At 37.0% G+C, this 15,891-nt stretch overlaps 1 protein-coding gene across 3 annotated transcripts in view; it reads right to left on the reverse strand.

The window, feature by feature from the left end:
• Positions 1 to 15,891, reverse strand: part of CADM2 (cell adhesion molecule 2) — a 1,001,095-nt gene that overhangs the window by 89,682 nt on the left and 895,522 nt on the right. For all 3 annotated transcript variants that reach the window (XM_072138535.1, XM_072138534.1, XM_072138536.1), the window contains one exon: positions 1,139 to 1,317. In XM_072138535.1, the coding sequence (XP_071994636.1) occupies positions 1,139 to 1,317 (179 nt within the window). The remainder of the gene's footprint in view (positions 1 to 1,138; positions 1,318 to 15,891) is intronic.

Here is a 15,891-nt window from a genome sequence, read left to right on the forward strand (position 1 = left end):
CAACATTTCCTCCATGAACACCAAAGCTGACCGTGGATACTATTCTTTATGCTCTTAGCTCTCACGTGCATATTATCAGTTTTGAGGAACTGACTTGGAACCAATGGCTGTTACAAAAAAAAAAAAAAAAACAATGATGATGTATGACATGGTAGTATGAGTCAGTTTATGTTAAATGATGTGACATCTATGGTATAAGAAAGTAAAATTCTAGAAATTGTGTTTAGTGAAAAGATCCCCTAAAGGTTGGGTTCCCGTTTATGTTATTTCCAAACTTCTGTCATAGTAGCAAAACATGATGGAGAGATGAATCCACTGAATCTTATGGATCCCACTGACTTAAAGTGACCCTCATGTTCAAAGTAAAAGCTTTTCCATACATACCCAATGTACACCATACATTAATAGTGCCCTCCTTGTAAAAGCTTCTGTCTCTATATGTCCATATTGTGGTCATATTCGTGTGTACAAAATGTTAGCCACCGTTTTAGAATATTAAAAATTTCAATATCAACGATACAACCCCAAGATTCTACATGTTTCTGATGGTATCGAGGTAGCCCATTAAGATCTCACATCTATCTAGGGAAAGTGCATCAGGCTTTTAAAGAAGAGGATCTTCTTTTGGTTCCAGTGTGTAATACAATACTGGGCTTCTCATTTCCTACAATAGTCAACCTAGTTTGAAGGCTACAATTAGCTTGGGTAGTCCCCCATAATCATATAGACCCAGTCTGACACTGAGTCAAATGCCAGCACATCTGGAAATTACATGGCTGGAGTTTCTGTTCTATAAAATCTCTACAGGGCAGTCTACAACTTGGTGGCTGATTAAGGTAACTATGAGTCCCCTTGGGCCATGGGGTGCCACTCAAACTGCCCATAATCATTTATTAAACAGGACATATGTAAGCTAAGTCAGCCATTTTGTGTAAACTTTCCTTTAGGGGGACAGTGTTGGAAGCTTTTTTTTTAAATTAGGGCACCAGATGACCAAGATGATGAGATGAACTTTTCTCATTTTAACCACATAATGTTGCCCTCCATACTCAGAAAATATTGATTAATGAGACCCAGTATATTTTGAACAATGGTTCAGAATGAAAAGTCATAAAAAATTAAGCTCCATTGAACCTACCATTTATTATCAAGATGTATTCTGCACTGTTTTTACCAATGGAGTTGGTTGCTTCACATCGATATGTTCCGTTGTCTGTCTTGTTCAAGAAAGTTATTGTTAATTCCCGTCCATTCACAACCATCCTCTCTGGATCTGGAAGTTCTCCACCATCCTTTGTCCATAATACAGGTTCGGGCCTGTTGAAATAAAACAAAGTCGCTTTGAGTTATGTAGGTCTAGCTATGTATGATGGGGGCATGGTGGTTTACTAACAAGATACCTATTAGGATTTTCATGGGAGTACTAAAAATCTAACTGCTGAAAGCTCCTCTTGGTGACTGTAGCGGTCCACCCTATCTTACCCTTAAGTTTGGTTATGGACCTTACCTCTTGCAAAACAATTACAGTTATGCAACATTGCTATTAATCCTCTGTCAAGCAGTTATTTACACTATTAATTATCATGACTAAGCACAGGGAGCATAAATATTTTCACAAGATCTTGTGTATTCTTTCCATATCTTTCATTCATTCCAAATCCATATTCATCTTTCATTCCATATCATTATTTTTTGTGTTGTACCCCCTGATTCATACACCTCCTGGCTAAAAAACAGACTTACAAACTTGCCCCAAAGTAGGCAGACTTACTTGTACTAAAGCTTTTTAAAGGGGTCCCTTTGGGAGTGAAGTAAGGTTGAGCAAAGAACAAGGTTGAGAAGTAATGTTGAGCCAAGAACAAAGGTATGGAAACCACAGCTCATTTTAACTAAACCAAGAATTAACACAAAGTTCTACTGTGAAAGCAAGTCAGGAGTATTGGTGCTGCCAAGTTTGCTTCACGGGAATGATGTCAAATCATGATATCTGACTACATAGTCTGAGTTTTGAGGATGTTGGAAACAATAATAGCTTGGCTAACTTGCTCTGTCCATCAATCACAAAGTACCGGAAGATCCTCTAATATCAAGATAAAAGACATAAACAGCATTCATCGGTTTCCAAGATGCAATGCTTCTTTATTGCAGCAAAACAGGCATAGGTTCAGATGCTGGCTCACCATAGATCTCCATTCATCTTCAACCTGGGATGTTGAAGAAGTACAGAGTCCTGGGGCATGCTGGTATTATAATATTGGCATTTTGGATGGCAGTCGAGAGTGCAAGCCTTCTAGGGGGCCCAGGGCCACCCAAATGACCCACCAAATTTTATACTGAGAAAAATCTTCACCCATAAAATCCTCTGATTTTACCCATGACATCTATTTCAGCTCTATACATGTACAAAAGAGCTTTTTCAGGTCATTTGAAGGTCCTCCAAAGGTCCTGAAACCACAGATTGAAGAAGGCAGGTAGAAGGGACACATCCTCCCATCTCCAGAAGCTTAATTCTAGAACCATATGTAGGAAGTAATTCTAATCTTAATCCGCCCCGGATCATATACTGTATGGAACAACTCCCTGAAGTAGTATTTTAATTTTCTCAAAGCTGTTCATCTTGTACCACCCAAAATGAAATGTGCGGAAGGGATACATACTTTCAAATATTTTTTTAATTTTTCAATTAAAAATTGGATAATTTTAACATAACAACCATAGAACGTTTAGTGCTCCTGACTCTAAAGCCGTAGAGCCTTTGCCCATGAGACCCATAATACTTCCTTGATCATGCGAATTTTATCGGCGGTGATTTTCTGCTAGTAGACTTTATAAATGACCACATCATATAAAAGTCGCCTAAGTGAACTCTAATAATGATTTTAAATACAGTTCACACATCAAGCTCTAAATATTGAGATCTAGTTTATTCATTAGCACTGGCTCATTTGTCCGGCAGCTGCTTTGATAGCGAACATATTGCTCAAAGGACAGCTATTCTAAATCAAAAGCTGCTGGGTGTTTTTCTTCTTGCTGTAGTATTTCTGAAGGATTAATTTTCGGCTGACCCGACGCACATTTTTATTTTTTTATGCAAAAAAAAACATATTCCCAAGATGGACAGCGGAGTTCAGTGAGATCATAAAGCACAATGCATAACGAGAGAGCCGCAGTACATTAATTTTGTCTTAATTAGCCGAGTTCATAAATCATACTTCAACAATCTACAAAGCTGCTGGTTTGCTAGAAATTGGAGTCAAAATATTTGAAAGGATTTTTTGAGCAAGACCGAACATTGTTACTAATACTACAAAGGTTTCATTTGACATAGTGGTCTTATTGACCTTGGGAAAAGTGGCACACTTGGTTTCACAGACACCTCTCCTAGGCACCTCTCCTAGGTACGTCACTAAATATCGGAAAAGATGATTTGCAGGGGTTCCAAGTTACTCAACCATATCAAAAACCTATGAATGCGTTGAACTGAATCCAAAAATGTTAATGTTTGTTTGTGAGTATATTTTAATAAATTAACAATTGTACTCTATAGAAGTTACCTGCACTATGTCTGCTCAAATCTTTCCAGTGTCATAGGCCATCTGCTTTTGGAACGGGCATCTACTTTTCTCTATAAACCATACTAAAACTCTTAGTGCCAAACTTCCCTAAATACAGGAACTACTATAGTACCAAAAAGATCAAAAAATTTACAAAAATGTACAAAATAAAGTAAGTAATGTGACTGGAGCTCATAATTTCCACATAAACTTAGTTTCTTCTTTGTCTGTTATCACAATTCTTAATACATAATACAATTAAATACAAATATTCTCCAAGAATAAGTGACAATTCACACCACAAACACAATCCCTTATCCCAAAAATTCGAGACACCCAGCAGAAAAACGCGATTCAGACCCTTAGTAAATGTGCCTGTTTTATCAAATTATCCATTAGCTTTATTGTTGTAGTACTGTCATTAAAAGGGAACCCGTCATCCGAAGACCTTTTTCTGGCTCCCCCATGTCCTCATAGAGAATACTGTATATATTGCCAAAGTTTTTATAAAAAAAAACCGGGAGTTTATTGGTTAGATCAAAGTTAACCTTCCTGTATGCAGATCTGTGTCTCTAGTCCAATGGGAGTGGCCAGTGAGGAGTGGGGAGAAGTAACAGGGGGAGGAAATATGGGGGACATGGGAGTTCTTTTTATACTGGAAATCGATGCAAGACAAAGCGGTTACCCGAGGGTGGGGAAAGCCTCTTCTCACTGGCCACTCCCATGGGACTAGGGACACTGCTCTCCATACTGCTAGGTAAACTTTCATCTAACGTATCTTTTTTTTGGAAATTTCCTATTTACTATAAAAACATTTTTGGACATGAGGGAGCCAGAAAAAAGCCAGAATCACAGGTCCCCTTTAAAAAGCTAAACTGCACATAATAAATCCAAAAGGATGCCAACCATTACTGGTTTTGCTTAATCGGCCTCTTCTGGGGCATGTCGGAACACAAGCTATATTCCCATGAATGTTGTCTGAATGGTGGCTTATTCTTGGAAAGGAATTCCTGATTGCATTATGGAGTTTTATAGCACTCCTACAAACCACTTAGACTTGATGCCCTACTTCCTTTGGACAATAAACGGGGACAGGATATGGATGCAAAGGAATATACCCACCACAAAGTTTATTTTAAAACTATCCTGTACTATCCTGTACTAAATTAAAAATAGTAACACATAGAAAATAGTCTATCTTTAGTCTTATGATAATGTGACCACAAACACTTCTCATTAAGACTATGTTCAGACTTTCTTTTTCTCTGAGAAAAAGTTTGACTATTTTGGAATTAAGCTCTCCGTGGTTTATGATTTAGGAAATATCATTCTTACAGGTTAGCTCCTTTCATTTTCTCTCGTTACCGGTAAGGGAGATGTCCTGAAATATTTTGCTTGGCAATATGTAATATCAATATATTCAAAATTGCATTCCTCACCAATAATGTATTTTTCATTTTGTTTGCTATAAGCAGAAAATCTTGTTCAATAAACAAGTTCAGCAAAATATATTAGAAATGAAATAAAGTTACCGTTTTTAATCTTGGACTGAGCAGATAGCCTCTGGTGTGCATGGTTTGCATTTGCTGGCTTGTTTTTAATGATAAATTTATTTAACACTTGCTTGTCATGACACCTGTTACATTTTCAAATGATTCCTTCAGTTTCATCTTTTTTTAATATGTTTTTGTAAATTATTGATGCTGTTATTATACCCTTTAGTGTATCCGAGAGGCTAAGATGATACAAGGTATATATATAATTAGACCTCAGTACTGTGTATTTGTTTTTGATTTTACACTTTGAGATCTAATCATGTGTCTACATAGTTATGTTACTCCTGTGTATTAACCTCCCGTTGTAACCCCGGACCTGTTCCCGTTTCCGCTCCTCTGCTGCCAGCCATGACCTTCTGCTCCATCTGACCCTGAACCTTTGCCACCTGCCTTGATCTCTAGCCTGTCCCCGACCACGAATTTGCCTGCTGACTTTGTACCTCGACCTTGGCTGCCACTGAGACTAATATGGAACAACCGGGTGGTACCATGCCGAAGAAAACCCAACCTGCTCTGCGGTCGGCTCTGGTAAATACCGAGCGCCACATAGATTCCGGTCCCAAGAGTCAGCTTGTGTTGTCGTCCGCGGTGGTACGGGGATCTCACTACCCCAGAAGCCTGACAATAAGCACTTTCAAAATGTGAAAATTGTAAAAAAAATACTTTTTTTCAATCATATATGCTTTTCCTATGTTTAATTTTCTTTTTACATTTTTTGCAGTTTTTGAAAGTATTTAATCAATAAATATATGTACACTTTGGTAACCATGTTGTTAATGCACACAAATGGAAAAAAAATATGCAAATAACATAAACAGGATATAAAAGTCCTAATATACCAATAAAATACCATTTACTTTTTCAAATTATTTTGGAAATTACTTTCCTTAACTTGAAAAATATTCCGAAAAGGTTGTGGATTTATCACCGTACCCCACCTGTCCCAGTGTGCACTGGAGCTCTACACATATGCAGATGGGTTTATACTAATTCCAGTTCAATTTTTAAAATATGGAAAATTGATTATGAGTTTTCTTATTGCTTACATTTATGTCTACATACAGATCTTACATTTCATTTAACTCCACCAGACAGAAGTTAATACTGTAATTTCAAGCATATAAAAAAGGCTGATGATGTCATGTCACCAGGGGGGAAAGGCTTTACGCTACGCATTATGCAAAGCACACAGCTTTATTTTACCCCTGTGCTGTTGTTAGATGATAGGAATTCAATAAAATCAAAATGTTTCATATTGGATGTCAAATCAATGTTTACCACTCTCACTGCAATAAATGTATTTAATAAAATGTATGTAAATAAGTGAGAAATGGAAAAATTCCCCACTGCTGACCCGTCTTCACAGGTATTCAAAAGTAAATTGATGCTGAGAACTCTTGAGGTAGTTATTGTATGACATTCATTTTGGTTGTGGGTAATTATTGTAAACAGAATATAGAAATACGAGCACATGAATAATAATATGATGAAATGTAACTTCTCAAGCCACTCGCCTTATTCAGTGTTGCCTTGAACCCATTCTAAAACTTGGGGCCCAACACCTACATGCCAAAGTGATGGGGCATCCATTCGGAAAATTAATAAAAATCTAATTTCTTTCAGTAGTAGCCTCCTAGCCCTTGTCTTAGTTAGTTATGGTCCTGAGAGACCTGTCAGTAATTTGCTGACTGGTTCTTGCCCTGTACTTAAGGCCTCTTAGCTGTGTAATGTAATCCCACAAAGCATCCCTCCATGGGCATCAGCAAGAAGGGGGGTCACGGGTCCCAGATCAGGAATGACAAGGTCAAGCTCAGGAAGGAATGATGCTGGTTCTACCTATAGTTTATTAAAAAAAATCTGGGGAGCCTAGTCCCTAATCAACCTAAATTATTATACGGATACCTGAACAAAGGATGCTAGAGATACTGTATGCTGAATATCTCTATGAAGTATAGTGAGGCTGCCCTATTGTGCACCACTCATGCAAGGGCTGAACACCTAGTTTAGAGGCCCACTGGTGCATTCACTTGTAAGGCAGTCCAAGCCGGACCATGTAGTCTGCATTAACAAATATACTTTAACAGGTCTACTTGTTCTCAAAATCTCCCTAAATAGCAACAAGTCAGTTTGTGAAATGTCTTCCCTTCTAGACATTCTACAATCATCTGTGGTTGATATTACTTAAAGGGAAAACATTTTTGAACCCGAGCAATTCCAAAAAAGTGGTAGACCTTATAAAGTTTCAGGTCAGCAGCATATTATATAGCAGATACCAATGATCTGCTGACTCAGTGGACTGCAATTTTCTCTACATGGGTTCAAGGTTTTACAAAATATTTTATGTTACAGGAAAACCTTACTCAGTATTGACAAGAAATGTTGCTATTAAGTTTACACTAGACTCTACGACAGTGGCATAAACAGAGGAGAATGGGCCCCACATCTAACATCAAAATGTGTCCTCAATTGGGGTAAAAGTTTTGACCCTTGCTGGTATATATATTTTCCAAAATACTTGCTTAAAATGTAATTTTATCTAGAGAAATGATTCATGTAAAGATTCTTACCACCTAAACCAAATAGGATCAGACCACCCAAGGCTGGACATCTTGATTCAAAAGGTCAGATAGTCTACTGCTATAAGACCTAGTTCCTTAATTACTTTAAGTAGTTTTGATTAATTTCTTGATTACTTCAAGTAGTTTTGTGTTTAGAATAAACATTGATATTCCCCCTAATCTCAAAAGTTTTTATTTTTAAACTTTCTGTTTATTATTCAAAACATCTTTAGAATTAGAAAAACGTATGACATTAGAAAATCCATGTTTTAAAGCCATTGTCATCCAGAAGAATAGTAAGAGGTTCATCAATCTTTGCTTTGTCTCAGAGATTTACATCTCTAATAATGCATACTGCCACTTCAAATATAAAACAGAAAAAATATTCCCCAAATCAGGTTTCATGCCGATTTGGCCATCTGTTATAATGAAAATTCTCTTCAGTCTTGTCTGATATACATCCCGTCTTGTCTGGTCACATCATTTTCATTATGAGGATGCGTGCCGTAGACAATAATGTCAGCAGTCAGAAGCTTTTTCATTTTATGAGATTTAAAAGGTTATGACATTGCCATGCTCATTGTACTAAGAAGGGTATATACAATAATGATGGAAAGACAAAGACACTTCAAGAAGACAAAATTAATTTATATTATTTTGAAATTGCAAGATCTGGGAATACGGAAGGCAATGGATTTGTCCTTCCTTAATTGTCCTTTTTTTCTGGACATAGACATAGTAACCAGAAATGTGTCATTAGTTACTGTAAAAATGATCTTGAAATAAGTAAGCAAAAAGAAATATGCTAATATCCCTATTGGTGTCTATGTGTGATCCAGCTATGTGTGTGGGCGGGGGTATAAATTGTGTTGTATTGAATCCATTCCATAAAAAATCTGCCTGTTCTGACTCTTAGCTGCTCCCATGATGTTCTAGAATGCCTGGTCTTCAACACTTTTCTACGGTCTCAGGACAAATCAATGGCTTTCTTGTTACTTGTGAAGTCAGAAGAAGGGATGCCCATTCATTCAATGAGGTTGCTAATTCTCTAAAGCAGAAAAAAAAGATGTTAAAGACCAGAGTGAGCCAGGAACCAGAGCAGAGTAGTTACACATTGGGGCTTATTTACCAAGGGTCCGCAGAACTTTCGTAGGATTTTCAAAATTTTCAGGAGTGACAAGTATTTAACAGGAGATTGTATCGCACGCAATCGTATTTTGGCGCATTCACGATGCCTGTCATCTGACAGAAATTGGGGGACAGGCCTTTGGACAATCCGACAGATTCGGACCGAGCACTAGACATGCACTAGCATACACCGGAAACAAGAAGGTAAACTTAAGCGGACCTGAGTGGGGAAGCGAAACATACACTATATCAGGTGCACGATCTTATTGAATCGCACCAGAGTGCATAATTGTCGGAAGAATGCACTTCGGGTGAACTCCTCGGACAGGTAAGTAAATGTTCCCCATTGTTTTTGTTTCACACCCATGCCACAGCCCTCATAGGTTTCTGAAATCCTAGAAAAAAACCCTTCAACCTAAATGGAGATCGGTTAAATATGAGCTCACATCTGTGTGTTCCTTGCTGTGTTTGATGCTTCGCCATTAGGCTTTATTGTTTATTTCCATTTTTGATGTGTAGTTTGCAGTGTTATAGTTTCCAGGCGCCCCCAAAGGTGCTGTAATTAAAGTAATAGCCACAGACCTAAACAAAATATGACCTAAGACCAAGCTGGTAATGTTATCGTGGCTTTCGAGTTTGACATTTTCACTCATTAAATTGTATGGCAATGCCAATTTGGAGTCAACACCTTGAACTCCTCATCATATTTCTTAAACCATTCCTGAGCATTTTTACAGCATGACAGGGCTCATTGTCCTGCTGAAATGGATCACTGTCATTAACAGAAAGGAAGTACCCTCTAAATAGTAAGTTTTAGGTAGATAGAAGTCAAAGATTATCTAGAAGACATTATTCCCCGTATCAAACTTTTCCACAAACTTTCCTTCCATCTGTTGCTACATCAGTCTGTCTACAGGCGACTGTACAAAGCCCTATAAACAGCTTAAGTTTTTTATTTCCTATGTGCTCTGCCATATTTTATCTTTACTTTCACAGCAGTAGCTCTTTTGTCTACATTTGTCTACAAGCACCTACAACACTCCAATTATTTGGTCATCACAATTCAGCCCTCGTTAAGGTCAAATCCTGATTTTAATACATGACCGTTTACTTTTTGCTTTATATATATATATATATATATATAAATATATATATATATATATATATATATATGTTTGTATATCTATATATAGTTCAGTTTGAGATCCTATGAAGATCCATTTCCTGTTGCACTGCTATTAACTTCCTGTTCCAGTGTTGATGTCTTAACACAAAGGTCTGCGGAGCATTGGAAACAAGTCAGCAAGCAATCCTTGAGCTAAGTATGTTTTATTTGTTTTTATATAGAGAACTAAGAACTTTGTTTTATCTTTTAAAAAAAAAAAAAAAACTTTAATGTTATGGATGATTCCTTCAATCATAATGTTGTTATATAATGTTTATAGATATTCCTATGAATTTTCCATTTGAAGTTTTTTTTATTCATTGTTGCTGTGTCCAATTACATCATAATTGTAAAGCTGTTGCCGCAGTGATGAGAAAAGTTAACAAAGCAGAAAATAACTATGACTACATATCCAGAGAATTCAAACAGAAAGTCATCTATGTAATTCAGGTCAAATATTAGTTGGATTTAATGTGCCTTATTTCCCTTGCATAAGTGTTTAGATACAAGGTGATTGGAAGGACATGGAGGCACATCGGACACCATAGCCAGTATGACTATAGCCGGTTCACCATCTATAATTTCGTATTCTCTACTATAGTGCAAATGAGAGAACAAGGCTTTAGGACATTATTAGTAAAACTTAACAGTATATTATCAACTCTTTTATTGTGGTACACATAAGCTCTACTTATTGATGCAGAATGAGCATTGCTTTTTCTCACTTCGGCATTTGCCTCCAAAACAAATAGGCAACATTTAATTACCGTTTTATTTAATTATAGATTTTACATACAATTGCGGCAGGTGATAACAAACACTTTTGGCACTTTCATCATGTTTACTTGTGTGTCATAGTATTTCCTACATCTACTGCCAACACAGATATGAGGTGCTACCTGATAGACTGGCACCTTTCTACATCAAGTTTTTACTTTCTTTTTATTAGGTTTTATTTTATCTGCAAAATCAGGAGTAGTATTGTATTACCACATTGCCCTCCGAAAAACAATGGCAATTTCTATTATACAGTACATTCCTATTTTACACAGTATGCATAATCAGTCTGTATGTATATATAGAGTGGGGGGGGGGGGTAAACAAATACTCAGTAAAAACATGGTTAAAAGAGTCTAAAAAAACAAGAATCTGAAAGCACAAAATACTGACATAAACACTGAGCTAAAAGCAGACAAAACAATCTGCATTATTTAATAACCTATTTCAATATGCAAGTATAATTGAGGAATTACAAAGACATTTTTTCTCTTTGTGGGGAGAAAAGGTCACTTTCTTCTCTACGCATTTACACAAATACAACTGGGACTATGATGTCTATATTACTCAGAAACTACCAGATTCAAATTAAATACGGTGAGTTAAAACAATTAAAAAAAAAAAAATGATTACTTCTACTAGTAAGTACAGGTGGTCCCCTACTTAAGAACACCTGACTTACATATGACCCCTAGTTACAAACGGACCTCTGGATGTTGGTAATTTACTCTACTTTAGCCTTAGGCTACATTCAACAGATATAACAGGTATCACAGGTGTCTGCAATGAAGCTTTATTGTTATTCTTGGTTCTTATGACAATCCAACATTTTTAAAATCCAATTGTCACAAAGACCCAAAAATTTTTGGCTTGGGCTACAATTATAAAATATACAGATCCGACTTACATACAAATTTAACTTAAGAACAAACCTACAGACCCTATCTTGTACGTAACCCGGGGACTACCTGTAAACCCGACAAACAAATATAACTACAGCCAGGTTTGGTGTCCTCTCCAGTAACACCATTAGTGCGGTTAACTAAGCCGCCATTTTTCCTAGGTATGCATTGCAGAGAAAACATTCTATTTACGGATGTGAAAATCAGCCTGTAATTTGGCCTGATTTGCCTTCAGGTAGGAATATTCTAGAATTGTTGTGCAACACTACCCAATTATCCACTATTGCAAAACCTCTTTCTGAATTGTAGCTGAATGTAGATAATTGGTCTCCATTCCCAGTACACTAGACTGATTTGCATATTCACTAAAAATTTAGATTACCTCTACATTGCTGTTTATCTTTGTGGACACTAATGTATGTTTCAACACCTACTTAGCACTGTTTCGAGCTTGGTTTGGTAGGTCATTTGGACTCATAAATGCCCTTTAAGTTTGGATACCCACAAGCAGGGCTGGCGTAAGGGGTCAGCAAACTGGGCTTTTTCCCACTGTCCTGAAGGGGCCCCTTGCATGTGTACTTTCGCGTGCAAAGGATGTATTGCTCTTTTAATAACCCTTGGTTCAAGATACTTTCCATCTACCTTCTGTCTATATATCATATATCCATCTAGTTATCCATCTCCTTTAATTTGTCTATTTCCTATTAATATATCTGTCTATGTAACCAGTTGTCTATCTAGCTTTTTTCTGTCTATTCATATTTAAATCTTCTATCTACCTATCTATCTCCTCTATTATCCATCTATAAATCGATCTTCTATTTCTCTTGTACTGTATCTATAAATCTATCACATCCATCTATCTTCTATCTAGCTATCTATATACAATTTACTTTATATTTTGCATGGATGAATCTATCCATCATCTATCTATAAATCTATATCAACTTTGATATTTATCTGCATTAATCTACCTACCATCTGTCTCCTGTAAAATTCTCCAACAGTCCCATATTATAGATTTCCTTACCGTACTACTGTTTGTAAACAACGCAGTGTTATTATTCTGCAGGTCTAAAGTAGCCTCTTACTGACTGTGACTGTTCATAAAATAATGTTATTGTCAGGCCAAAATTTTGGTTTTGCCCAAGGCCCCTTTTTGTCTAAAATTGTCCCTGCCCACAAGGACAAATTACTTCCGAACTACAGGAAGTGTTTGAACAATGGAGGTCCAACAACTGCGGAGCCTGTCACCGATCATGAGAAAGAGGATCTCTTGTTCACTGGGCAATATTTATTAGCAGCCTCTCCTAAAGAGGTCATTAATCTATTTGTCACCCCCACCAAAGAGTTGTGTCAAACTACATTTCAGCACATTGCAGGCATCACTTTCATGCATTTCTGGAACTGTCTGTTTCCAGATCCATTAGTTGGGTGGAAAAGCTGATTGGAAGGGTACTTGGTGTTACTCCACCACCAATTCCCTAATATTAGCCCATGATATGGCTCAAAATGCCAATTCTAGCTGGCCTGACCACAGGTTCAGTAAAGGGATTGCCATGCAGAAGGGTCATGCAGATTTTCAATGTCCACATGCAGATCTCTACGTTACCCACACTTTGATAGATCAATGGACTTTGCGTAGATTGTCACAGTTTTACGGCACACTGTGCTGTATGTATCTACCAGATTGTCATTTTATTACAGATATAAATCCACAGTTACCCAAAACTTAACAGTATATACAACCATGAAAGAAAAGGTGAAAATGGCTTTGAAAGCAAAACCACAGGAATTTGACCTTTCTTATTGACAACACACCATGCTGCAATGTATCCGACCATATCACATATTTACCAACTGAGTCAATAGCAAAACCTGCTGTGAAAATCTCTCTCTGTATCACATCATTTATTGATGATATTTGACAGATACATTGTTGTTGTCTAGAAAAAAAATAGAAACTTCAGAGGATTGACCAAGACTTTGCTAAAGATTTTTTTTTCTAGATACATTTCTAAGAAACCCAAGCAATTCCACAATACACTTTTTTTCAGCAATTTAGATTTTTCTTTTGGTCTTTATCCTTTTTTATGTCATTGTGCTAATATTTCATGATCTCAGGAGAAGAAAAACTTTGGAAAACTGTGCTAGAAAGGATTTTAAAGTTTTCAGATATTAGCAGGTAAAACATATGTCTAACAAAATTTTGCTTTATTAAAATGAAATCTGATATAATAATTTCCGACTAGGGTTCAGCAGACCACTGTTGGTTTGGGTGATTGAACTCGAACCTGAACTTCAGCCAGAAGTCTGGGATTAAGTTTGGCGATCAGGCTCACCCCCCCACTGGTGACAATGTCGAGCGGTGCTGGCACCAATCGACTGAGTTACCCCCTTAAATACTGCAGATAAAACCACTTTGAATCCCATAGATAAAGACATCATCAGGAAACGTCTTTGGAGGATTCCTTTAAATGGGTAATACTCAAAATAATTGCCAGTACCAGTGGTGGTTGTTACTGATGGGCATTCTCCTTTCAGGTCCTGGTACCCAAGCTTATCTGTTCTTCTGATCTACATTTCAGAAAATTGTATTCTAAAATGTGTGACCTTCACAAACGACAGTGTGTATTAATTGAAGTATGGAAACTTCAACTTCATTACATCAACCTAAGGTATAAAAGGCTTGTCTATAAGGCTTTGTTATTTAAGGGTTCCTTGAGTCCTGGAGAGAAGGTTAATCAAAAAGTGCTTAGCTGCCATTTATACAGCATCCTTATTGGGTCTTCAACTGGCCCACCCTACAATTCTTCTATACACACTTGGCACGGACCATAAAAAAAGGACATTTGGAACTTCTTCTTTCAGGAAATCTTTGTTAAATGTTTAGATTCTTCCATCTTTAAACAGCATCCTAGTTGTAAACAGGCTGCCTGATATGGTTTTATGAAACCACTTCAAAGAGGCACATGGTTGGCTTATCTTTCATGGGAGCAAATAATAGAATATGTTAAATATTATCTTTTAAAAATCCTTGATATCCATATTTCATGGCAAACTTGTGTCAGTCTGGCATGTGTATTTCAGAGATTCTCATAAACTATAGTGCTACATACGAGTGATCCATGAAAAAAAGACAAGGACAAGCTCTACTTTCTAAAGGAACAGTTTTGTAGTCCGTTACAATAATGGCCATCCACAGTAATTCATTAAAAGGTATTGCAGTAAGGCCTTATGCACATTCTCCATGCACCCGGTGCATGGAGAAGAAAGGGTGAGGGAGCACTCCTCAATACTCTCCTTAAAAAGATTTGACACCACACCATGACTGGGTGCCATAGATCTGTATAGGGGCAGTGATTCATCCACAAATTTTGCCCCCTAACTTTGTGTACATAAGGCCTTAATGTGTAAAAACGGACAACACACAGTCAATATCTACAGTGCTTCTGCCCTTACACAAGTTTAGTAAGAAATTGCTTCTTTTCTCTGGAGGATGGGTGTATTTAGTATTGCATCATGAGTTTAGTATTGCAGTATGAGCTTGAAGACTTCACACAACCTACAGACAAATGGGTCACTGTTTTTAAATTAAAAAGTTCCAATATTGGATTTCCTCCTGACTACTCCACAGGCGGTCCTCTACTTAAGAACACCTGACTTACAGACGACCCCTAGTTACAAACAAACCTCTGGATATTGGTAATTTACTGTACTTAAGCCCTCAGCTACAATGGACATTGTACTATAACAGTTAGCAGAGGTGTCTGCAGTTAAGCTTTATTGTTAATCTTGGTTCTTATGACAGTCCAACATTTCTAAAATCCAATTGTCAGAGACCCCAAATAATTCTGTCTTGGATTACAATTATAAAATATATAGTTCCGACTTACATATAAATTCAACTTAAGAACAAACCTACAGAACCTATCTAGTAGGTAACCCGTGGACTGTATAAGGTATAAGCTAAAGTCAACATGTGTAACAAATGAAGGGGTCTTTACAATAAACAGATATCCCCTAAAACTGTGCCCCAAAAACCTATGCCATGGGACAAGTACAAGAAAGTTAATATTGAGAATCTTGTTGCAGCAGATCAGATTGTCTAAATGCATAACAAGGTTGGGAAATGCTGTGATTTTTTTTTATGTTTCCAACAAAATCAAGGAATCCTGCAGTAATTACAGAAATGTTCAATCTCAGTCCCGTTCTGATCATTGTCAGTGTTTATGTAATTGACAAAGTACC

Source organism: Engystomops pustulosus, chromosome 2 (genome assembly GCF_040894005.1).
Source record: "Engystomops pustulosus chromosome 2, aEngPut4.maternal, whole genome shotgun sequence".
In the NCBI taxonomy this organism is placed as follows: Eukaryota; Metazoa; Chordata; class Amphibia; order Anura; family Leptodactylidae; genus Engystomops; species Engystomops pustulosus.